This window comes from Eubalaena glacialis, chromosome 20 (assembly GCF_028564815.1).
Source record: "Eubalaena glacialis isolate mEubGla1 chromosome 20, mEubGla1.1.hap2.+ XY, whole genome shotgun sequence".
Classification (NCBI taxonomy): domain Eukaryota; kingdom Metazoa; phylum Chordata; class Mammalia; order Artiodactyla; family Balaenidae; genus Eubalaena; species Eubalaena glacialis.
The window spans coordinates 12,838,540-12,864,022 of NC_083735.1; the positions used below are offsets into that span (position 1 = coordinate 12,838,540).

A 25,483-nucleotide genomic window follows, 5' to 3' on the forward strand; every position below is an offset into this window, starting at 1 on the left:
TTTTGGCTTCATTTGGAAAGAATTTTTATTGATGAACCTACACATTTTTTCTTTATCAAATGCAAATCCCCTTCTGTATTTAATAGATTTAATCACTGAGCATCCCTTCTGTTGTGTAGAACCCCACTGTGTATGGCATCTGCCTGGGAACACACTTTGTGAACGTACTTCGTGCTCCCAAATAGGTTCTGGTTCTGAAATAGTGAGAAAGGGAAGAGAACCTTCTTTTCAAATTGGGCCTAAAACAGATGAAAACCAAGGCAATTAGCATACCAGCTAATTAGTACCAAGGTTCATTCAATGTTTAGGTTGCTGTGGGAATTCTGTATAAATACGATGAGTTTTGTTTCATGCCGGACTCTCCCTCTCTGCGGAAAGTTAATGGGGAGAAAGCCGGTTCCCATGCGTGGTGTCACCCTGCCCTCTTCTGGCCACGGTACTAGTTGCAGCCCAAGAACGCGCAGTGGCCTGAGTTCTTACTGCTGCATCTGTGCTCACAGAGACCCAAACGGGGAGAATTTAATATTTTTAATTGTTTACCTTTGCAAGGCAGAAGGTTTTACTATACTAGATATGGTTGTAAAGAGAACGGGATGGTACCTTGTTTGCCAAATGATCACAGCTGGGGTCCGAGGAGCCAGCCCCAAACCAAATGAGAAACAGAGTCCAGTGCTGGTCCCAGGAGGCCTGCTCAGAGCCACACAGGCTCCTGCGCGTCCACAGCGCAGGAGAAGACAGGCCTCTTTAGAAGGATTTTCCTGCTGTTTCCGTAAGCATTTTTATTTTGTACTTTTGGTCCTAGGAATTCTAAGTATTAATTGATTGGCCGTTTCAGATGTTGAAAGAGGTAGAGGGATCCATCTCGTTTGTGTGGTTTCAAATACTGCAGACTGAACCACCGCCTGCCAGTGGCCTGGGGCAGAGACAGAGCGCAGGAGATGCTGTGTGGTTTGTGTGCTGCCTGCCTGGCAGGTGCCAACAAGTGATGTGTTATTGGAATAATAACCGCAAAGACAATAGCACAGGAGCGCTGCTTACCTAGTGGCTCCAGCAAAGCACAAACCTGCCTTGGGGCCTCGCGTGTGGCCCGGTGCATGCTGCCCCTGAAGCCAGCCCGGCCTGCCCTCACATCGCAGGGGCCCTGTAGGCCGGCGTGTTCTGGCGAGCACATTACCCGGTCTCTCAGGCTTGTTGTTCCTCATCTGCAAATTGGGCGCGAGGCAGTATCTACCTCGTGGGGTGCTGGAAGGGTTAGTGCTCTCATAAGGCATCTGAAGCACCCAGCCGTGCCTGCTTCTCGGCACTCAGCTCGCAGTAATTAACATTAACTGTGTGACGCTAAGGAATACAAAAACTCTGCTAAACCCAGTTCCGGTCACAAACCACCCGCATTCACGAAAGGAGGACAGAGCAAGGGAGAAGGAAGGAAGAAAGTGGAGTGGGTTTCATGCCACCCTTCTGTGCTTTGGACTTGAAGGATCTCACAGTTCTTGAGCATTTCAAAGCTGTTTTTGTTCTTCATGTACTTGGAGTGTTCTCTAGCGACCACTTGTCCACATTCAGTTGGTTTGGAGGGGCCAGTAAAAGAGGCTGCGTGCTGGCGAAGCAGGAGGTGAGGGAGAAAACCTCCCGGGGTCTGCCCCGCCTGGCCGTCCTGAGGCACCGACATCCCTGCGCTTCCCACAGCGTCCGACACCTCGCTCCCTACCCTTGATCTGCTCCCGTGTCTGTCTGAGGGGTCTATGCCTGCAGAATGGTATCTCCAGAGTGTCCATGAAACAACTTTTAACTTTTTAAATGCACGTTAGTTAGAAAACTACTGTTAAAAAGTCACACTAGGGGAAAATATATCCAAGAGCTTTGTTTGCAAGTAATATTCAGTTTCACATGTGAAAACAACCGAAAGCATATATTTAACCCTAAAGACTAATTCTCTCCAGGCCAGGTCAGCGACACTCGGTCTATGGGGGGGATGTCTGACCTTGGCATGGGGGCTGGTGGCTCACGATAGTGACACTGGTCACCTCGTCAGTGCTCTAGACTCTTGTTCAGCTAAAGTTGAGTTCCTGTTATATACATTTGACTGTCCAGCACCAGTCCCTGCTGGATGGCAGAAATCAAGTTGGAATAACTCCGAAGTCCTTCCGCAGTCAGTCTCTGTCATTGTCAAAGTCAATTTCAGGCTGCTGTGGTTATTTCTGTGGGTAATCAATAAATCACGTCATCACCTTCACCCCTCACAAAGGGGGGGGGGGTGGGCAGAGAGAAGGCACTTCATCATCATGGGGGGAAAAAGCATTCCCACTGCCAGAAATAAAAGGGAAAATGCAACAATCAATCCTGTAATCTGAAGCCTTAAAACTTAAACATCTTAACAAGATGTAAAGTCATGACTCAGAAGGGGGGCGAAACGCATACCAATATGGATCTCGCTCGCCTGCCTGAGGATGAAATAACGCCATGGGTTTGCAGCTTATTACACAGGAACACAGCTTTAAACGAGGCTCCCTGCTCTGTGCAGGATGCCGGGATATGAATATGAGTCAGAGATAAAAGTTAAGTGGTGGTTGGTGAAGATTCAGTAGCGCAGAGTTTTTAATGGTATTAGCCAGTGAGGAATTCTGTAAGTCAAAGACTTTTTCTTTAATTTCTATTAGAGCAGCAGCTCAGGAGATGGAGGCTGGAGAGAAGGGTCGAGCAAAAGAGGCGGAAACCTTTCTCTCCATCGAGCGCTAGAAGCTCTCTTGTAGAAACGTTTCCAGTACTTGAGGGAAGCAGACAGTTTCTTACCCCTGACTGTGTTCTCTGCAGCGAGTGCCGAGAAGGGGGAGGCAAGGGGTCCGGGAGAAAGAGTGCAATTGATCCCTTCCCTTAAAATATCCAGGACAGAGGAACAGCCGATTCTTTCTCAAATAACTGGCATACCAGGAATCTTATAAGTCGCAGTGCCTGGAGTCCTTCACTTCTGTTGATTTGAATAGTAGCATCCTGGATTCTCAGGTCGAAAGTTTATTTTGGATTTCTCAGAACCAAACCATGTGTGCATTTTGTACTTAACTTCTTCTAATTAGTGCTGTCACTCTCCCCTCCCTAGATGTGGAAAAATCATTACCAAAAAGAAGAGGAATCCACTTGCTTGGGGAGAAAACCGCTTGCGTGTCGGCTGCGGTCTCGGATGAGTCCGTGGCTGGGGACAGCGGGGTCTACGAAGCTTTCGTGAAACAGTAAGGACCCAGCCCGGTGCCTTCTCCGTGCAGCCGGGCGTGGGGTGACAGACTGGGAGCGCACTGCCCTTAGTCCACTCTCTGCAGGGGAAAAGGGCTTGAGGCATTAAAGAAGTGCCAGGCTGAAAATTCCAGGGATACCAGGACATCCCATCAGCAGGGAAATGAGGAACAGGCCGATGTGCTCAAAGACAGCCGAGCCTCTTAGAGACGTAAACTCGTTTTTAATGAGAGTGTTGCAGGGCTTGCCCAGTGCCTGTTTGGCGCATGAAGCGTTTCGTGTATGCAGATTTCGGAAAGCCTGGTGTATCTGGGGTTCCGTACACCCCGGGGAGGCTCTGGAAGCCCAGGCACCAGAAAGTCATCCCCACTCAAGGCCCAGACTCAGACTCCTCTTGACAAGGTGAAGCAAGACTTTTAAAAGTGAGCTTGCACTGGGGTCAGGTCCACTGGCTAGTAGAGGAGTGCTGTTTCTTGTTTTGTTTTGTTTTTAGCTATACTGTGTGGCTTGCACGGTCTTAGCCCCCCGCCCAGGAATGGAACCCGCGCCCCCTGCGTTGGGAGTGCAGAGTCTTAACCACTGGACCACTAGTGAAGTCCTGAGGAATTCTGTTAGCTCAGGTTTCCATTCAGAATCAGTAAGTGGCAGACAGCAACCATAGCTCTGCCTGTTTCCGTTCACAAACGTTCACCTGCACCTGCTGTCTCCCTGCCCCCAGGCCCAGTGAAGTCGAAGATGTTCTGTACAGTGAGGAGGACGTCGCCGTCATGGAGACGGCCCAGGTGCAGATCGGACTCAGGTGAGACTGTGCACAGGAAGGGGCGCGTCTCGACTCCATGCGGTGACGCGTGGCCCGTGCTCTTCCTTATCTCATCAGCTTCTCTTTTGACAGATACGATGCAAAAAGGTCAAGTTTCATGGTGATTGTAGCACAACTCCGCAATCTTCATGCCTTCCTGATACCTCACACTTCAAAAGTGTAAGTAAAATCTGTGGAGAACAAATCAAAGAACTTAAAATTGTCCGTATGAGAATTTTGCATCATAATGGAGCAATTCATCCAAGTGACGATGTGGGAAAGACATAACAGGGCTGATTGTGTCTTAATCAGCACTAGATAAAGGCGAAGAGGGGGTGATATGGGCCGGTCCCCTCCTTTGGTTTTACGAACCGTGCAGGGAGGAGGGAGGGCATATGGGGGAGTGGCTTGATCACCCCAGAGAGCCCGCTTGCCAGCACTGAGGTTAGGGACACCTGTCAGTAGTATTCAGGGAGGACCGGCTGGCGATCCTATGCGTGACTTCTCCCTCCTGACGAGTATGCTGAGACCTCGGAGCACGCTGTGGACAGCCTTTAAACCTTCGAGTGGCCTGTCAGGGAAAGGACAGGTCCGCCAGGGATCGAATGTGTCAACAGGGAGAGCCAACCCACAAGTCCAGGCAAAACTACAGAATTCCCCAAGAACACGAACTTGCATGAAGCCCCTGATGTCGGGATGGGGCCGCCGGCAAACGTCCTGCCTCTGCCAGAGCAGGGCACACACAGGAAGTCACAGGTGCCCTCCAGAGTGCGACGACAGGGCCTCTGCTCCCGGCTTCCCTGTGGTCGCTTGTCTGCCTGGCCTGACCCTTCCTGAGTGCATGGCAACGTGTTCTTAAACCCGTAACGAAAGCCTTGGCCTAAATATTGACACTGCTCAAGACGACAACTAGCATGAAATATCCTCAGAATCGTTCTTTCTTTCTCCTGACGTCAAGCCTTTTTTTTGATTATTAATGACGACAAGCAGAGTTGATCCGTCAGTGGGTTGGCGGCGGCCACAGGGTCTCTGTGAGTGACCCCCGACCCCCTCCCCAGCAGCAGAACGAGAGGAGAAGCACCCCAACCTTCCTTCCCCTATGCCTTTGGTTCCTAACCCTGTAAAACCTCACCTTCTTCCCTCGGAACCATTTGAGGATGGTGTAAGTGGTTAGGCCACCGGGACAAGGCGAACTGAGTCTGGAGAAACAGAAAATCCCGTCCCTCCCGCCCGCCTCTCTAAAATACCTCCCTTTGTTGCTTTTCCATGAAGGCAGGGAAAGAAGATTTCTTCTGCTGCATCTCCAGCCTTAACGACTGTGGCCCAGGGTCCACTAGGTTTTTAATGCTGAATCTCCATAATCAATGTTGATACAAAATATAGAAATAATATGGCCTTCCTCAGTTCTTCATGCGAATTTACAGTTTTTATAATTGGAGAAAGATGCTCTTTAGAATATGAATTAGAAAGCCTGGAAATGGGGGGAGTGGGGAGGGATTTAATGGGTGTTCTCTTTCTGGGATTTAAAAGAAGATACCTCGTGCTGTTTCCAGGAATTGTGAGTCCTCATGTAATGCATGCTCAGAAAACTCACTTTTAAAGTAGAATTACTACCAAATGTAAAATAGATAGCTAGTGGGAAGCAGCCACATAGCACAGGGAGATCAGCTTGGTGCTTTGTGACCACCTAGAGGGGTGGGGTAGGGAGGGTGGGAGGGAGACGCAAGAGGGAGGAGATATGGAGATATATGTATATGTATAGCTGATTCACTTTGTTATAAAGCAGAAACTAACACACCATTGTAAAGCAATTATACTCCAATAAAGATGTTTAAAAAAAAAGAGTAAAAAAATAAATAAATAAAGTAGTAGTAGAAGTTATTGTTTTTCTCTGACTCTTCCTCTAAATATGACAAAGCATAAAACAGTTTGTCATATCTGAGACTTCTGAGATGCTAGGCAGTGACTTTTTTGAACTGTTAAAATTCATCTGTTTTAAATTTTCTTAACAATGTGCTACTAGCGTTTCTTTTCCTCTAGTAGGATAATGTATTCCATTCCTGGGGAATGACCATCGGCAGTTCTTGTTTAATATGCAGGATGAGTGTTCTTTGGGACAAAGTCACCCGTGTCTACTTGGTGTGTTCCTGCTTTCCCAGGTTCAGATGGCAGTCACTGTGGAATTGTCAGGACACGGGCAGGTGGGATGTAAATCCATCTGCCCCGTGGTCTTCGTTCCTCTCACTTCCCTACCACGTGCCTTTGCTGCAGCCCCGGGGCGGGCGGCAGGCTCAGCCTTGCATGATCTGGAGCACCGGCGGGTTAAGAACAGAGCCTCTGTGCCCCTGAGCATGACGACCATGGTGGCAGCAGAGCTTTGGGCTGAGATGAAGTCCGTGTCTCTCCCAGGCAGATAATTTCAGACACCAGCTGTGAATCCAATATAATTGAACCAGTGAAATCCATCTCATCCTTGTTCTTTGCAGATACTTTAGAGTTGCTCTGCTTCCCTCCTCAACTGATGTCAGCTGTCTGTTTCGAACGAAAGTCCATCCAGCCGCGGAGTCCCTGTTATTCAGTGATGTGTTCAGAGTGGCCATCTCCCAGACAGCCCTGCAGCAAAAGACACTGAGGGTGGATCTGTGCTCTGTCAGTAAACACCAAAGGGAAGAGTGCCTGGTAGGACTTTTCATCATCTCCATCATCAGATAACACTATCGGATATTCTGAGAATAATTTTCTAGTTGTTGTTTTGCCAGCCTCGATACTTCTACCAATCTGCCCAATGCCTCAGACCCACCCAACAGTGGTTTCATTTTTTATCTGAAGTAGTGGTTTCTGGTTACCATTCTCTTATTCCAGACCTTTCAAATTTGCTTAGAAATTATGATTCTCTGTAAAATCTACTTTTTATTTCTAACCTTTAGATAAAGAAGAACTTAGGCCTCTGTTATGACCATCACTGTGGAGTATGCTTATTATTCCCAATACGAGCCTGGTGCTGGGTGTTTTGTATACGTTATCTCATTTAATCCTCTTGACAATCTTATGAAAAGGGTATGATGACCCCTATTTTCAGATGAAGAACTGCTTAGAGAAGTAATGTATCCAGGGTCACACAGCTCATCAATGATGGATAGATATCAAAAGGACATCCCACACCTAATTGACTGTTACAGATTTAAGCAGGACACTTAGTTCCTTCATTCAGCTCGTTCTCCCAGCCATGGTGTTAGAGCTTCTAGGAAGACTTAAGTGTTACTGTTCAGAGCAATAGAATATTTAAATACTAATGCAGGAGACTTCACACGTAACTAATAGCAAGTTTAACACATCATTGTGCACAATGACCAGAGCAGCATTACATACCAGTAAAGTTACATAAGGTGTTCAAACACAGGTGTCTAGAGGTGCGCCCAGGTGTTCAAGAAACACTGCAGTCTACAGTTGAAACCCGTGTAGTTCTAGGGTCAACCGTAATCCCAATCTAAAAACCAACCCTGGGATTCTTTTGTGGTCCACTTATACACAGATTTTTTTTGTTTCACTAAATTCGCACTGTAGTACTACATGATCTGTGGTTGGTTGAATCTGGGGATGTGGAACCTGACACGTGGAGGGCCAACTGTAAAGGTAGACATGGATTTTCGACTGCAGGGTCGGGGGTGGTGTTGGCGTCCCTAACCCCACACTGTTCAAGGGTCGGCTATATTTCTTATTTAGTCACACTGGAAAATATAAGACATCGCCAGGTTTTTAAAAAAATCCACCAGTGCTATATATCATGAGTATTGCTTTTTTTTTTTTTTTAACCTTAAAACAAGCTTGTCCAGTAATCTTAATTATATCAGAGGGAGCAAATATGAATTGAAACATTTTATTTTCTCTTGTTTTTTCTTTTTTTCCTTTCATTTCACATAGGCGGGAACTCAGATCAGCCTGGCAGATTTACCCTTTTCCAATGAGATTTTCACTCTGTGGTATAACTTGCTTCCTTCAAAGCAAATGCCCTGCAAAAAGAACGAAGATGAAACTGAGGATTCAGTATTTCAACCAAGCCAGCCACTAGTAGATTCTATAGACTTGGTGAGTCAGAGTTGGAGAAACACATCTAATTAAGACATTTAGATCTGCAGTCCATCTGAAATTAATCTTTGTGCAAGGTTTGAGGTAGAGGTCAAGATTGTTTTTTGCCCATATGATAGCCAGTTGACCCAGGATTGTTTGTTGAAAATACTTCCTTTCCTAACTGCACTGCAGTGTCACTTTTGTCATAAGTCAGATGTCCTCTACATGTGTAGTCTGTTCCTGAACTTTCTATTCTGTTCCGTTGACTTAGTCATCTATCTCTGTAGACAGTGCAGTCATCTATCTCTGTAGACAGTACTATGCTTTTTCAAAGTGAAGGCTTTCAATAATTCATCACTTAGAATGGTTTTTCTGAGGCTGTTTACAGATAATTGCTATCAGATTAAGGAAGTTTCCTTCTCTTTCCAGTTTGCTAAGAGCTTTATTATGCATGGATATTGAATTTTATCAAGCATTTTTACTGTATCTCTTAAGAAGATTACGTGGTTATCTTCTTAAGATTATTCTCTTAATGTAGTGGATTATACATTGATTGACTTTTGAATGTTAAATTGCCCTTGGATTCCTGGAATAAAACACTTCATTGTGGTGTATTTTATATGAATTTTTATACATATTCAATCATAGAGAATATTGAGACTTGCATGTGTTCAGTTTTAGTAAAAGTTCCATGTGCTCTTGAAAAGTGTGTATTTTCTGCAGGTCAACTTTGTTAATTTTACTTTTCAAATCTTCTGCATTTACTGATTTTTCAATTTGCTTATTTTATCAGTTATTAAGAGGTATAATAAAATCTCTAATTTATGATTATAAATGTCTCTTTCTCCTTTTAGTTCTATTAATCTTTGCTTTATGTATTTTGTATCCAGGCTATTAGGTGAATATAAATTTAGCATTATGTTGTATCTTTCTGTTCAACTGACCTTTTTATCATTATAAATTATCCCTCTTTATCTCTAATAACACTTTTTGTCTGGTATCAATAAAGCTGTATCAGTTCTTTTTTGGCTAGCATTTGCATGGTTTATCTTTTATTATTCTTTTACTTGCAACCTTTCTGAGTTCTTAGATTTAAAGTGTTTCACCTGTAAGCAGTACTTAGTTGGTTTTGATTTCTTATCCAGTTTTAAAATCTTCATCTTTTAATTGAAATATTTCATTTATTTACACTTAATGCTATTAGTGATATATTTGGCTTTGAACCTGTCATCTTACTCTTTGTTTTCTTTTAGTCCTATCTTTGTTTCTTTTTTTCCTTCTTTTGGATTAATCAAGTATTTTTAAATTTTGGTTTTTCCTTCTCTTAGACCATTAGTATTACAGCCTTTTCTTTTTTGCTTTTTCCCTGATCATTACATCATGCATCCTTGACTTAGAAACTGTGTTAAATTAATGCTTTTGCTTTTTTTCAGACAGCGCAAAGATTTTTTTTAATTGAAATATATTTTAATTAATGTATTTTTAATTGACGTATATACACTAATATGTATAAAATGGATAACTAATAAGAACCTGCTGTATAAAACAATAAATAAAATAAAATTTAAAAATTAAAAAAAAAAAAAGCAGCTGTTGGATTGCCTAAGATAAAACTCATGGATGTATAATATCCTCTGCTGTAAGATTACTTATAAGAGAAATAGTTCTAGGGAAAATAGGTAGATGCAATGAAAAACAAATTAGGACTCAAAGTGAAACGTGTAAAAATTTAAACAGCCTGATATTTTAAAATTTCTATATAATAAGAAGGCTTCATTGACAACTCTGTGTGTGTGTGTGTGTGTGTGTGTGTTTAACAAGCAACACTGCCCAGTTGGTCCAACAGTGTGGAAGAATTGACACTGATACGCCATCAAACAAACACCTTTCTCAAGACATTTTCATTTGCTTCATCCCTAAAAAAAAAAAAAACAAAAGAAAAAGAAAAGAAATACATTATTATTATTTTTTTTTTGATGTGCAAAGATTTTTAAAGACTTAACTCCATGATTCCCTTTCCTCCTTGTGTGCAATTATTGGTCATATATTTTAGTTACATTTATTCTAAATCCCACAAGACATTATTATTATTGTTTTATTGACAATCAGTATTTATTTAGATTTTCCTATATCTTTACCCTTTCTGATGTATTCTTTTCTTTTCTGCATTATTGTGCTTCCAGTTTGGGTCATTTTCCTTCTGCCTGGAGAATTTCCTTTAGTATTTCTTTTAGTACAGGTCTGTCGGCATCTTTGTTTTGATTTCATTTGTGAAGGACTTTTTTTCCTGTATATTCAGAATTCTAAGTGAATAGTTATTTCTCTGAACACATTAAAAATAACATGTCATCTGGTTTCCATTGATTCTGTTCAGCTGCTGGAGGACAGTCTAATTGTTGATCCTTAAAAGGTATTACATCTTTTTTCTTTCACTGTTTGTAAAATTTCCTCTTTTTCTTTGATTTTCAGCAATTTCACTCTGATGTGCTAATGTGTTTGTCTTTGTGTTTATCCTAGGGAAATTCTCCATTGTTTCATCAGTTTTCTTGAACATATTAATTATAAAATTTTTAATTCCTTTTCTAAATAACTGTAGTATATGGATCACCTATGGGTCTGCTTCTTTTGCTTCTTATTTTTCTTAGCTTTCAGTCATTGGGCCCTGTTTCCAGTGGAATGCTGGATATTATGTATGGATTGTAGAGGATCTGGCTGATAGCTTCCTCCAGAGAGGATTTAATATTCTTCTGGAAGGCAGATTACAATATGGGCAGATCACCTGGACCACTTGAGAGACCTGAATTCCAATTTTTCTCTCCCTAGGACCATGAGGCAACTGAGGTATCTGCTTACTGTTTAGCCTCCTAGCAGCTGGTTTTGCTTTCTCAGCTTCTTGCTCTGCACATACGTAGCTTAGGAAGGGCAAGTGTCCCAAAAGGAATATTGTGCAGAATATTGGGCTCACTTCACAGTTCATTTTCTCTGGCCCCTTGTATGCTGGCTACCTTGTCCCCAACTCAGTTTTCATCTCTGCATCCTCCCATCACTGACACAGCCCTGGGCAGCCACAGTCTGTCAGCCTGTGTGTCTCACCGCTGGAACTGAGACATGCCCCCCAAGGGAGAAGAGTGGCAGTGATGGTCCCTTCACCTCCTTGCATTTCCCTTCTCCCTGGGATCTTGGTCCTCGAGTGCTAATTGCCTTTGTTGCTCTTCATTGCTTTAAAACAGCTGGAGTTTTCTGTTTGTTTATATTTCGCTTTTTGTTTTACTTTATTCAGCCTTCATATTTATTCTCAGCAGGAGAATTGGGTCTCATACCTCTTCTTTTTCACAACTAGAAGCATAAGTCCCCATCTGATAAGTTTTTAAATCATTTCTTGAAGCATATGGTGTTCATTGCCATGTGTTTTACCTTCTCCAGGATGCAGTGTCAGCCTTACTTGCAAGAACATCAGCGGAGCTTTTGGCTGTGGAACAAGAATTAGCACAAGAAGAAGAAGAACCAGGGCTGGAAGAAGAGCCAAGGGGTCCAGATGGAGATTGGTAAAACAGTTATTTCCTTTTGCTACTGGGATCTCAAAGAGGATGTGTTTAGATTCTCAGAAGAAACTTTCAGGGAAACCTTTATAGCTTTAGATCTTATTCTGGAATTAATGGAAAGTAGTGCAGCTTCAGGGGGCTGCCCCTAGGGAAAGTCTTTCCTTGGTCATTAGAGAGTTGAAAGGGGTAGTGGCGAGTTTGCGGACAAAGCACATGAGCGAGATTCTGTGTTCTTGCTTCAGTAATTTTGACACTATTTCTTGGGCTTTTTTTTGGTTTTAAGTCTAAACTACCTATTTTGAAGGGTATGGTAGTTTATTTTAGAGTCATAGATAAATTTAAAAACTGACTCTTTTTTCTGCAAACTACCAGAAGTACCATTTAGGCTCTGGGAAGTCAAAGCAGATATTTAGAAAATAGCTTCTGAAGAGCTCTTTTTCTGTTTGTTGCCACTTTCACCTTCTTTTTCTGTTTCCTTCTCATTTTTCGTACCTCATTGTTTTTAAAAAATAAAAAAGGTTATTATAGCGTTTGTCTAGTCACACATGTATAAAGAACTGTCTTTCCAGGTTTGCACTGTTTTCTCTAAAACAAATTTTAGTGAATGCATCAGTTTTTTTAGTATATATGTAAAGTCATTTGGATTAATTTTGTACGTATTGTTGCTTATTCTGTTATGTTTGAACTACTGTTGACACATATATGCATATACATATATAGCAGCATTTGTGTGTATGTGTGTATATATAAAACTTCTTACAGACTTGGAGTGACAAGATATAAATAACAAAATTGTGGACATTTGGAAGGAACAGCTTACTATAGTGATGTGAAAAGCAGATATACTTTGTTCTTATCAAAAGTCCTTTATAGTGAATAAAGTTCAGAGCACCGAAAAAAAAAAGTAAATATGAGAGTGATTATGAGGTTCATCATATCTTGAAATACTGAGCCTTCCTTGCATATGTAAAATACGCAACTTGTTTCACCCACATTTCAAAAAATGCACTTAGAATGTAATCTAAAGGAATTGATAACTTACACTCCTCATTGCTAGTCCCCCCGTGTTCATTTCATGACCAGGTGTTTAACAACTAGTCTGTTCCAATCTGTCAGTATATCACCAGTCACAATTAAAGCTTGACTCTTCATTGTCAGTGGAAAAAAATGTTCCCGTTATGAGAATATGAAACTCAAGAAAGAGTGAGATATTCTTACCCATCCTGGTACTCTTGCTTTCCTGTCAGTACAGTTTATACAGAATATAAACCATATTTGTATTCTGGAGCCTCACTTGTAGTGCCACCCAAGCCCAGGCCACGGCTTTTGTTAAAGACAAGATCATAGACCATTCAGAGTCTTCTGTTAGTTCAGTAGTAAGACTCCTCTACCCAGGGTTCCACCTCTGCTAGACCATGAGCACAGTTGATAATGGATATTTTTATTCACTCTTAGCAGAGAGTCACTGCATTCTATTGTTTGAATAATTTTACAATAAATGAACAACTGATACCAAATTATATTATAGTGAGTGTCAGTATTTTCAAACCATGGGTTAAACTTTATATGTGATTTTTTAGCGTATTTCTATTTAATATTTAGGAATTAGGTCAAATTTCATGAATTTAACTTTTCAGTACGAAATGATGATGATTTTGCTTCAGATTGCTGGAGAGTAAGGTGATAACTTTATCTCTCATGAGCACTTTAGTAAAAGTTCCAGCCAGAGAACTGGCTTGAATCGTGATGTGTGAGTCTGATCATCGCCCAGGTAACGGGTTAACATGCCCAGGTTGCGCCGATCACAGAGCACCCCTGCCTGACCCTGAAGGGTATTGTGTGTTGTTTCACCCATAGGTTAACCATGCTGAGAGAGGCCTCTGATGAAATTGTGGCTGAGGAAGGGGCTGAAGTGAAATTGGCAGAGAGTGGTTGCTGTGCAGAAGACATAAGCTCATGCCCGAGTGTGCCTGAGATGAATGAGGACACAAGTAAGACAGAAAACAACTGTGCCAATGACCTTGGGAGTCAGCCACCTGCAGGAGTGCCCGCCCTGGTGAGTGTTCTCAGCTGTCCCCTCCTGAAACTGGTCTCCTAGAGGCACCACGCAGACCAAGTCTGTCTCTTCAGCTATAACTCCATGTTAGGATTTTGTGCCAAAGCTGATCAGGATGGGCGTTGGTGGGAGTAGACCATAAGAAACATTGTAAATGCCTTAACCTTTTCAAATGGGCCCCACATATTCATTCTCCAATTAAGTTTCATATAAGAAGATAAATAGTGGCGTTTATCTCTCTGTAATTGTTCTGTGAATATTTACTGAAAGCATTTTCAGAATTTCCTGAATAACACCAGGATGCCTACTTAATTGTATTAAGTTTCATAAATGTTATAAGTTTATTTCAATTTCAAACATGAGGCAAACGTGTAAAGCTCATTTTGGTTAGATGGGGTTCTGATTGAAACCAGTTCAGGAAGGTGGCAAATGACTCGGTTTAGGCACAGATGCCATGTTACTAAGCAGGTAACTTTGCTGGTTAGTGAGAGACATGTTGAGACGGCCATCCCCAAAGGGGGAAACTCATTTTCAAGGTTTGAGGATGCTGGCAAACTTGGGAGTTTAGAAAATAACAGGTATTTATTTCTAAGAAAAATAATGTTATACCCTGACTGACGACTTCATGTGTGTACATATATATATATATATATACACATACATACACACACATATACATACATACAGTCGGCCTTCTGTGTCCGCGGTTTCTGCCTCCACGGATTCAACCAACCGCGGATCTGATTCAACCAACCGCGGATAGTAAACAGTACACGATTGGCTGAATGCGAGAATGTGGAGCCCCAGATACAGAGGGCCAGTTGTGGGACTTGAGCACCCACAGAGTTTGGTGTCCGGAACCAATCTCCCACGGATACCGAGGTATGGCTGTATATATAATTGCATGTTCTGCGTAAACCTGAGGTTTAACTAGTGTATTTTCATTTTCTTATATTTAGTTACTTTTATCGTTTACTCTGAAAAAAACTAATCAGAAAGTTGAGTAACGTTTAATGATGAAGAATTCTCAAATAAGGTTCTTTATAGAAGCACATTTACCCTCTGTAAATCTAAAGCTTCCTTTTTTAGGTCTAATCTGTTAGAGGTGGTGCTGCCACTTATAGGTAACCCTGTTGGACAGATATTATCCTACCCTACCTGAGGGTAACTTCCTAAGAACTAAGTAGAAAAGCACCTTCCCATCAGGAGAAAGACAAAGCCGACTGTCTCACAGAAGTGGCCCTGGTGCTAGATGAGTCTCTTGTAAGATTAGGTATTTCTTTCATACTTAGAAGAAAGGAGCAAGAAACGTCTCTCCGCTCCTGACAAATTACTGACTTCTAGGTTGATAAAGAGACAAATACCGACAAGGCGGGCAGTGCCAGTGTGGCGGTCCGCCCCAAAGACCGCAGCGGCCTGAGCGCCCGGCAGCGGCCCTTCGTGCGGAGCAGCGTGATCGTGCGCTCGCAGACCTTCTCCCCCGGCGAGCGGAGCCAGTACGTCTGCAGGGTAAGGCGTCTGCGGGGTGGGCATCTGCAGGGGGAGGCGCGCCATGCTCTTAGGGGGCTGCCGCTTCTCCCCGCCCCCTGCCAGGGAGTGGCCAGTTAGTGACAATAGACAGTGCCAGGGGATCTTCAAACTCGACTACAGATTCTAATGGCTAGAAATGCCATAAAATATACATAAAATATCACACTCTTAATCGTTCTTTTTAGTTTGGGTTGTGGAATTTTCTTCTTTCCTTTCTTTCCTCAAATTTAATGTCTCTTTGCTTCTAATGCCATTTATTTGGCAAATAAGTGACATTAAGGACCAGGCTGCTAAGTCTGTCTGGACCTCAGTGTGTATTTAGAAACTTAAAGTGACTCAAGATTTATGATGTCTTGTATATTTCTGCTCTATCTCATGCATGCTTCAAACCATGTTAGTCCTGTTGAGTCAAAAATTGTGAATTGGGTTTTAGGACAAAAATCGCCTTTATTAATGCCTCCAGACACTGAATCAGATTCATAGTTCTATGGAGAATATGATGTGATTTGCATCAGTTTACCAAATTCTAGTTCCATAAGTATTTATGATTTATAGTAATTTAGATTTAACATTATAAAGTGGGTTCGAAAATACTTTCGGAATTCTAAACTTATTCATTCAGTTCACCAAACATTTTTATTAAGCACCTGCTATTTATTAAGCACATTGCCGGATCCTTGGGATTCGTCCATGAACCAAAGACCCAGAGCCCTGTCCTTGCGGGGCTTATGTTCTTGTGAGTTGAGCCAAACAATAAACATGACGAGTAAACTGTGAAGTCTCTTGGGCAGGGACCAGTGCTATGGAAAACAGTAGAGCAAGTTAAGAAGGGATGGAAATGTTGAGGATGAGGGTCGCAAATTTAAGTAGGTTCAGAGTAGACGTCACTGAGAAGGTGACGTTTCAGCAAAGACCTGAAGCAGGTGAGGGAGTGAGTGTGGGCTGCCTGGGCTGGGCGTGTTCCCAGTTGTACCTGCTGCGACTCCACTCTGACCTTGAGCTCTGTGCATTACACAAACCTTTCTTTTAAAGAATGGGTAGTGCACATTAGCTAAAAATACAAGGGATAATTTTATTTCAAAATGTATATAATTTTCTTAACAAATGACTTATGATAACTGTAACCAAAAAGCAATTATTTAAAGAAAATCAAGTTATTTAAGAAAAGCAAGAAAACAGGGAAAAATTTGTTTGGGGAGGACTTTCTTAAAGAAATAAACTACCTTCTTTCTGTGATAATGTTCTCAATTCCAGGCTTCCTCTAGCACATTGGTATGCACTGATTTCCTCTTCTTTTGTTTTTTTTTTTTTTTTTTTATTCTTTGTTGCCAGTTAAATCGAAGTGACAGTGACAGTTCAACCCTGGCTAAAAAATCACTATTTGTGAGAAACTCCACCGAACGGCGAAGTTTGAGAGTCAAAAGGGTATGTATTCCCTCGGCGGCATCCCGCTGTCCTGGACCCACCCAGCGTCTTGCATATCAGAACATGAACACCAGGACTGCTGGGTGTCCTTGCCCCGTGCTCTTGGGCGCTGGGATGAAGCCACTGGGATTACGGAGACACAGCTGTTGTGTCAGTTATGGAGAAGGGTGTGCTGGAGAGCGTTCATTCATCACCGGTGTGGAACCTCTGATAATGAAGGGTAAATCCGCTTTGCAGCGTGGTTGGAGACGGGGCTGCCAAGTTGGGGGGAGCATCTCTGCTGCCGGTCTCCACACCACAGCCGGCTCTTGAGCAGCTGTGGGGAGAGTGTAACACCCGGTGCCTTTAGTGAGGGGCAGGCGTTCTGGAAAAGGAGGACACGGTTTTAGTAGCTTGCTTAAAAACAGATATTTTTAGAAGATTAAGATTAATGTAGATGGAAAAGCTCAAGTCAGGTTTTCCTGGAAGCCAGAGGTCTCTGGATGAGCTCGAAAGGGAAACTCTGGGAGAATTTTAAATAAATTAAAAGGTTGGACTGTTCAGAAATTCCTGTTTATTTACCAGCAGCTGAAATAGTAATGGAAAGTTATTTGTTTGCTAATAATTTGTTTCGTGCTAATTTCCAAAGCTGCTTTATTTCGGCTTAAAGCACGGTGTTCAGTAAGAATGCAGCGCTGTGCACACTAAGCTCTGCAGTGACGGGCAGGACCTCCCTGCCTGGAGGAGGTCTTCCGAGGGCACACAGGCAAGTCCACGTGCAGATGGAAGGGCGGAGTGAGCTCACCTGGTCGGGAGAATCAAAAACGCTTCGTGGGGAAGGTGTCTGGCCTTGACACCCCTATAAAATTTCAAAAGAAAGTGGTAGCTTTGTTGCAGGGATGGAGATGGATACTGGGTGCTGTTGGTAGGTGGCCTGACATGGCACAGGGGCAGGGAAGCACATTCAGGGGATGAGGAGGGACCCAGCTTGGCCAGGCTTGGGCCCCGTGGGTGGGAGTGAAGACTGGAGGGTAAGTTGAGTCATTACCCTCACCAGCGGCTCTGGTTTAGTGCCGCTGTGGGCAAAGTACTGGATGTGTGACTGGGCAACATGTAGCTTCCTGGTTTAACTTCCTAGCTACTTGACAGTCTTAAGCATATTCCTTTTTTCTAAAGGTAAATATGCAAGCATTTCTTTCACCTCAGCATTTTCAGGACCTTTTGAAACATAGATCTTTCAGATTACCAAACTTTGTGCTTTAAAAGCACCTAAATTTCCATCATCTTGAATGAAAATTCTTCCCAACTCTTTTCTAAGTCCCCTGCATTTTTAAAAGCACATACTTTCAGAGGATGGTAGCACTCTTCAGAGAACTTTTAACCAGCAGGGTTTATGAATTGAGTGGAGCTGAAAAACAGTCGGGTTACTGATAAACTTAGTTATTAGAACTTCTTGAACCAGACAAAGGTTAATCCTGAAACACTGTTTAGGAGATCATTGTTAATAGCTTTTAAAGTGGGCAGATAGAGTTTGGTAGAAGTGAATGGGGAAGTGTATTCTGATTTAGGAGTTATAGCATGAGAACCGTGTAGAGGTGAAGAGAACAAAAGCACCTCCGGAGATCAGTGGAAGGCTCCCTGGCTGGGAAGGCGGCAGCCCGGCCAGCGAGGCATGAGGTTGGGGAGGACCCATCGCCACATCTCTCCCCAGTTCAGCGACACCACACTGACAGCCTGAGAGCAGTCATGGCGGGGAGCATTGACACCAAGGAAATGGGTACATCTTACAAACCAGCGAGCCCGCTGTTACACACTTACCAGCAGGCCGTGCCCACGGGAGTCTTTAGAAAGCCTCCATGTACCTGACAGCTGGGAAGGATTTCTGATCTTGAAAAATGAGTAGTACAGTCGAAGAGAGTGTGTGTCTAGATGATTCTTCTGTGTAATAAGTTTGTTAGAGCAGAGGTTGAATAAAGGGAAAGCTAATAATAAGAACATTAGAGAATGTTGCAGCAGGATATGTTGGGCAAGGAGAAAGAGGAATCCGAGGAGACAATGAAAGCTATTCAGACCTGGGCTGCGGCTCTGAAATGAGAAGCGGGCCAGACAGGCCTCTCCTTCGCGTCTGTCATGAGCACCACCATTGTTCCAGACCTTCCAGCTGGAATACCTGTCAGGTCTGAGTCCTTCTGTCTTGTATCAAATAGTACCCGTTTTTATAAGTAATCTCTTATTTTCCATTCCCACTGCCAACAGTCTAGGCAAGAAATGCCCTCCTTGTTTCGCTCTGCTCAGGCAGTCCTGCCCAGCCTCGTTTGAAGGCCTTTCCTCAAGCGAGTCTGACCCAGCCCTGAGTGATCGCTCCCTTCCCTGACTTCCTGTGATGCAGAAGCCACCGCCGCGCGGTTTGCTGTTGTTTACTGTCTCGTATCACCCACTAAACGATGTCCTCAAGGTCACAAATTGTGTCTTCTCCTCCTAGTGTTTTGCCTACAAACCCCCAGCGGACATGCATTCATACATATTCAGTAATTATTTCTTGATAAGTGGATAAGCTTGGCCCCAGAGAGAGCACAGTGATTCAGGGGTGAAAGTACTGAATAGATATTAAGCGATGGGAAACCGAGGAAGGAGTCAAAACCCTAGCTCCCCTGGGCAGCTGTGTCCTGGCCAGTGCGTGCAGAAATGATGAGAGAGAGGTGTGAGCTGCGCGGACGCAGGTGCGTGGCCTGAAACGGAGCAGATGTGAGTTTCTTATGATGTATTTGTCGTTCACAGAGGCCGGCTTCGTGCAGTAAATTGGTCCGGCTAAGCTAGGCTCTACCACGGTGCCACCTTCAAAACTCTCTGCGGTTTAAAACAATAAAGGCTCGTTTGTTGCTTACCTGCGTGCTCAGTGCAGGTGGCCCGGGGGCTCTGCTTGTCCTCCTTCAGGACCAAGGCCCCCGGCCTCCCCGCTCTGGGCCTTTGCTGCCCCTGTAACAGGAGCGGGAGGTGCCACATCACTGCCACTCGCCCCTCATCGGCCAAAGCAGGAAGCAGGGATAGTGCCCTCCTGTTCGGTGACCACCGACGCAATGAGGGTGTCGTGTTGTTTCTAACCCTCCAGGCGGTGTGCCAGCCGGTGCTCAGAAGGGCAGCGCCCGAATGCCCCGTGCGAACCTCTCTGGACCTGGAGCTGGACCTGCAGGCCTCGCTGACCCGGCAGAGCCGCCTGAACGACGAGCTGCAGGCCCTGCGGGGCCTGAGGCAGAAACTCGAGGACCTGAAAGCCCAGGGCGAGACGGACCTTCCGCCGGGCGTGCTGGAGGACGAGAGGTTCCAGAAGCTCCTGCGGCAGGCCGAGAAGCAGGTACAGAGCTCGGCGCCGCCGTGAGCGCCGGGGCGCTTGGTGGAGTTCACGTTGCCTAGAGCCCGCCGGGTAGAAGGTACTCAGCCTACACCTCAGTCTTGCTCGAGTCTTCAAGTCCTTTTTCTAGAACTTAGAACACATTTGTTCCCATTGTGTTTCCTCCTGCCTGGTGGCAGCCCTTGCATCCAATGATAGTGAAGAAAGAGCCCGCAAAGCAAGGTGCGTTTGTACCATTTTGAGAATAATCTGATTCCCCTGAGTACAGATTTTTTTCATCTTTATTTTTACCAACTCTGTATGTATGGATAGATTATTGGAGTTATGTGCCTTTTCTTCTCATCCCTGAAGTTTGTGCTCACCCGCTCTGTGAAAGAGAGACTGCTTCCAATTGTGCGCCTTTCATTCTGGCCACAGAAGTTGGTGAGAACCACTGGCTTCTCTCCTGCTTGCTCTTAAGCCCCACGTCCACTCCTTAGACACATGCGGACACACTGGTGTACATGCACACACACACGCTGCCCTTTCACATCCACCCTCCCCCCCCCGCCCCCGGGGCAGTTGGGGATTTGTGAGATTTTCAGCACCGCGGCCATAAAATGCCTCACGATGAGCAAACAGCCTGCCAATTGCCATAAAAAATACGGCTCCCAGGGAAGCTGTGAACAGAGTCCAGCAGCAGAGCCCAGATCTGCCTGCCTTGTTAGGAACGCGGTCAGGCCTCTGGGTCACTCTCCATAACCTTCCTCCTTTGTGGCTGAAAGTCTGTTTTGTAGCTCAGAATAAAACCTGAATCAGAGGTAGTGTCCCGTGTATAGTACAACCCCCTTAGGAAGCAGAGCAAGAAGCTCAGGACTGTAATTAGGACGGATTGTGTTCCCTACTCCGTCAGGCTTCTTAACGTGACCGTACATAAATCACTGGACCTTGCTGCAGGTCAGGCCCCCACCGCGTAAACTGAAGGTTAATCACACTCTCCTGGAATTCGGGGCATAAAAACTGGCTTCCGATCCTCCTGAACCAGGCAGCTTATCGTGACTTGTTGGGTGAGAAGGGGAGAGGCGTGCTGAGGAAGGGCTGGTATTTTTCCAAAGGAGCCTCAGGTTGCTTACAAAGCAGAAATTTCTTTTTCTTCCTCTGAGTGTTCCCCTGTCAAAATGGCAGTTCTGTGACGCTAGGCTTCTTAAAAGCTTAAAATAATACAGTTGTTAACATTTGTAAAAGTTAGAATCTGCTAAGAAAATTGTATGTCAGAAATGTTAATACAGCTCATTCAACAAAAGAACTCCGTGATTACAGTGAAGTGCTCAGCACTGAGCCTCGACTGCCTGCAAAGCTGGCGACTATCGATTATTAACACCTGATGAAAATTTTATGATATATTTTAGCACCCAGACTTTTGGAGGAAGGTATAGACCCAGGTACAGATATAAATACATAAACACAGAGACAAATGGAGTCTGCAGTAAAGTGCGTTCTTACTCAGCAGGGAGAGGAGGCTCTTCGTGTGTTGCTTGGTGGTCGGTCTTACTTTGCACAGAACAAAGCCAAGTCTCAGAGTGACTGCAGCCGCCACATAAATGCTGGTAGTTGGAAACAGCAGCAGCCAGCAGGCTACTTCGAGGGACCGTCTTAATAGTGTGTACCGGGGATAAAATAGGCCTCACACTTCCATTCCTATGGAAGGGAACAAAATACTGAACAGGATCCCGGGGGCCTGTTGTATCTCTGATCTGGTAAAATACACTTTCTTGGGGAAACCGGGCCAGGTTTTCTCCCCTAAGTATATGCGGCATGTAGCTTCCTTTGCTGGTTTTTCCTAATCTCTCCGTTTGTTCAAGTCAGTAAGGAGATGGCCATTTTAAGATTGGTTTGTTCATCTTATAAGTTCCCCAAAATTAGAATAGCAGCAACATTTTAGTAGAATTACTAGTTTCCTAGTTGGATGTACCACATCATGGTAGAAGTCATTTCTTTGTGTCTACTAAGTCAGTAGTTCCCAACCTGACGCCTAGTGAAAAATCATCCATTCGCTGAAGGTAAGACTTCGCAAAGTAACTAAAATATCACATCTGTCCCCTTTGAATTTGAATTACACAAATTCAGAAGCTCCGAGTGACGGCTCACCTATCTCATCAATTCCAAAATAATCAAGAAAGAACTGTTTCTTAAATATAGGCCACTTTTCTAAACAAAATCATTCAAAACAAGGAGAGGAAAGGGGAGCAGTAAAAAATATCTGGAAAAGGGATCCTTTGTGGTGAAAAAAATCAGAAGTTACTGCAGTAGAGTATCATTAGCAAAGTACTAACTAGGTTATGCCCCATTGTAGGCTATTTAGCTTTCTGTAAGGTGGTGTGAGTATAACTGAATCTTCATCAGTACTTGGCTGAATAAATAGTTTTTGTAAAATGTCATCTTTCCTAAAAGTGCCACAAGCATTTTTGCTTTCAGATTTAAACTGAGTTTAGTACACTTTGTGTGTTGAGAATATTTTAAAATTTAGAAAGTTTTTTTTAGTTAAAAAATTAACATGTTGTAACAAAGCCAAATAATGCAGAAGTGTATAAAGCAAAAAGTATTGATAGAAGTGCCCCTGAGTCCCACTCCCCAGGGATGACCTCTGTTGACTGTTATATGTCCTTCCAGCTCTTTTTTATGCCATGTATATGTGTCAGTGTTATTTGGAAGAGTTACAGAAAACTAGGGTCTGAAGACATACTGTTCTGCAACTTATTTTTTTCCCCACCTAATTCTAGTCATGTAAGATGAACAGCTTTCCATATTTGTATATGTTGCTGAAATTGATTGTTTTAAGGCATTTGTAATACACATTATGAATATATCATATTTATTTAATCATAAATATAACTATTTCATTATTCTACTAATGATAGTTTCCCAAATTTCAGTCATAGACAGTGTGGAAGTGAACACTCCTATACATTTTGGGACACCTTTCTTGTTTCGCTAGCGTTTCCAAAGCACGAATAGAATTCTAGTAGTAGAATTGCTGTTTGTATCCGTTCGGCTGTGAACCAGTCAGACTGGTTCTTGTCTTTTGTCTCTTAAGCCGGAAGACCTTGCTCTTTGCTCTAAAGTTTATAGCTGCCCGTGTTAACAACACAAGCACAGCAGTCGGCTTTTTCAAGTGCAGAAGGGTCCCAGTGATGGGACCATCAGCTTGCTGCAGGCTACAGGCACCACCATCAGCAAAGCCACTTTTCCTTCCATCTCTTTGTGCCGACTACTTAGTTCTGATCCCGAGCTGATCTCTCTTGTAAGACTTGAAGCTGCAAACACCAGTATTCTAAATTTCCTCACCCATTTCCTTCACAGGTCCAGCTGCCCCACCATGACCAGTGGCCTCCACTGAGCAGTAAATTCTGTTACCGTAGCGCCCCACTTGGGAGGTCATGGGGAGAAGGTGCCCAAATGAGTGTAGTCTCCCCAACCCCTGACTCAAATTAAGAGTGTCCCCTCTCAATACACACGCCCGCCCCTCCCTGCCAAGGGCTGAGCGCAACTCACAACGCGTCCTCCTGGGAGTAGAAGCCTCTGTGGAAACTTAGACTGGGACGTGCTCTGTCCTCTCCCTGGGTTGTTTACAGTCTGGTAGTTTCGAGAAGTGTATCACTTTGTAAAAAGCTCTTTGAGCTGCACACGCGTCTGTGTGCACTTTTTTGGTATGTAAATTCTACTTCAGTAAACAGCTTTTAAAAGGGCTAAGACAGAAATAAAAGGGTTGAAAAGATGAATAAGAGGTTGAAAGTGTATTCTCCAAAATGTTAACAGTAGATATTTCTTGGACATGGTGCTGTAAGTAGTTTTAAACTTCCGTTTTGGTGGGTGGAGAGGGGGCAGTTACCAGGTGTTCCAGATGTAACAAGATGATCCCATTTTGCCTATGTGATAAGATTTTTAAAATGCATTAAAGCACACTTGCCCCGACCCAGTAGCTGCTCCCTGTCGGCATGAGGTGGATGCATGGGTGTCGTCCTGCTGGGCTGGCCTCCTGACATGAGCCCGGCGTCCTTCAAGCCTTAGCGCACCCCTTTGGGAATCTCTAACTAATGTTCCGGGGGGTTCTGTGTTTTCATTTCCTTACCAGGCCGAACAGTCCGAAGAAGAGCAGAAGCAGGACCTGAACGCAGAGAAGCTGATGAGGCAGGTCTCCAAGGACGTGTGCCGGCTTCGGGAGCAGAGCCGCAAGGTGCCCCGGCAGGTGCAGTCCTTCAGGTGAGCGCCCGTGGGACGTGCGGGGCTGTCCCCGTGTGTCTGAATCACGCAGGCCTGCACCGCAGGGTGGCTGGCAGGTGACACGTGTTGGGATGTGGGACACCAGGCCCTCTGCTTCCGGTTTGATGTGTGTGTGTCCCTGAGCTCACAGACCCTGCCGGCCACAGTCCTGACTCCATTTGAGCCCGGCTCCCCGGGGACCCGGGGTGTCCCCAGCTCTTAGAAGCAGTTAGACATCTCACTGAGAAATCTTAATGCAGAAAACAAAAAGGTACAGAAAAGTCACCTATCTTCGGGGTTTTGCTGTTCCCTCCCTGGACTGTTCCTCAGGCCCCATGAGCCATGCACGGGGCTGGGCCCGGGCACGCAGAGAAGGGCAAGCGCCCCTGGCCTGACGGAGGCTCCGGTCTGTGTGAGGGGGGCGGGCAGTGCCATGCGGAAGGAGCCCCCTGAAGGCCAAGCGGGGTCCCGTGAGGGCAGACACTGGGCCTGCGGGAGTGCACGGGAGTCTAAGAGGCCGTACAGGCTGGAAGAATGGGTACGCATGTGTCAGGCACCAGGCGTGGTGGTTTTGGAAAGGGCATCGAGGCAGGAGGGACCGGTAGGGACAGAGGCACAGAGCCTTAAAGGTCAGTGCCAGCGGGTGAGCCTGTCGACCACACAAGGCCCCGTGTGCTGTGTCGAAGATTCCAGTGCTGGCTTTGAGTGGTGGGGGACCAGCAGGGGTCTCCAAGCGCAGGAGTGAGTGAGGGCGTTAGAGGCGTTGTGGAGAGCGGCCGGGCAGACCCTGGAAAGGGGAGGCCAGGCAGGCGATAGGAGGGTGATGGGAGGTGGGTGGATGAAGGGGCGCTGGGGGGCGGGGAGAGTTCTGCTTTTGGACATACCAGCCTAACAGTTCCCGCGGGCTAGCTTGGGAAGCCGTGGTCAGCAGATAAGTAGAAATAAAACTCTGAAGCCAGGAGATAAAAATGGGAGTCTTCATCTCACATATGGTGGTTCCACAACAAACATGGGTCTGACATCCTGGAAAGTGCGAGAAGGTGACCAGGACAGGAGACCGTTGAGATTAAGAAGGAATGGCTGGAGAGCTAGGAGGAGAACTGGGGAGCGTGGCCCTGGAGCTGAGGGGGGAGGGTGACGGATGCTGTCAAAGGCAACAGCAAAGAAGGATTGAAAGACACTCCCCAGACTGGGGGCCACTGGGGACCATCCAGGGACAGTTTCAGTCAAGGGAGAGGGGGGCGACAGGAGAGGTGTGGTTTTATTGGTCT

At 44.7% G+C, this 25,483-nt stretch overlaps 1 protein-coding gene across 3 annotated transcripts in view; it reads left to right on the forward strand.

The window, feature by feature from the left end:
* WWC2 (WW and C2 domain containing 2) overlaps positions 1-25,483 on the forward strand; it is a 163,139-nt gene that overhangs the window by 133,298 nt on the left and 4,358 nt on the right. For all 3 annotated transcript variants that reach the window (XM_061177545.1, XM_061177547.1, XM_061177546.1), the window contains 11 exons: positions 3,095-3,224; positions 3,944-4,024; positions 4,118-4,204; positions 6,511-6,703; positions 7,946-8,110; positions 11,516-11,637; positions 13,492-13,690; positions 15,035-15,199; positions 16,553-16,645; positions 19,734-19,976; positions 24,085-24,212. In XM_061177545.1, coding sequence (XP_061033528.1) covers positions 3,095-3,224; positions 3,944-4,024; positions 4,118-4,204; positions 6,511-6,703; positions 7,946-8,110; positions 11,516-11,637; positions 13,492-13,690; positions 15,035-15,199; positions 16,553-16,645; positions 19,734-19,976; positions 24,085-24,212 — 1,606 coding nt within the window. The remainder of the gene's footprint in view (positions 1-3,094; positions 3,225-3,943; positions 4,025-4,117; positions 4,205-6,510; positions 6,704-7,945; positions 8,111-11,515; positions 11,638-13,491; positions 13,691-15,034; positions 15,200-16,552; positions 16,646-19,733; positions 19,977-24,084; positions 24,213-25,483) is intronic.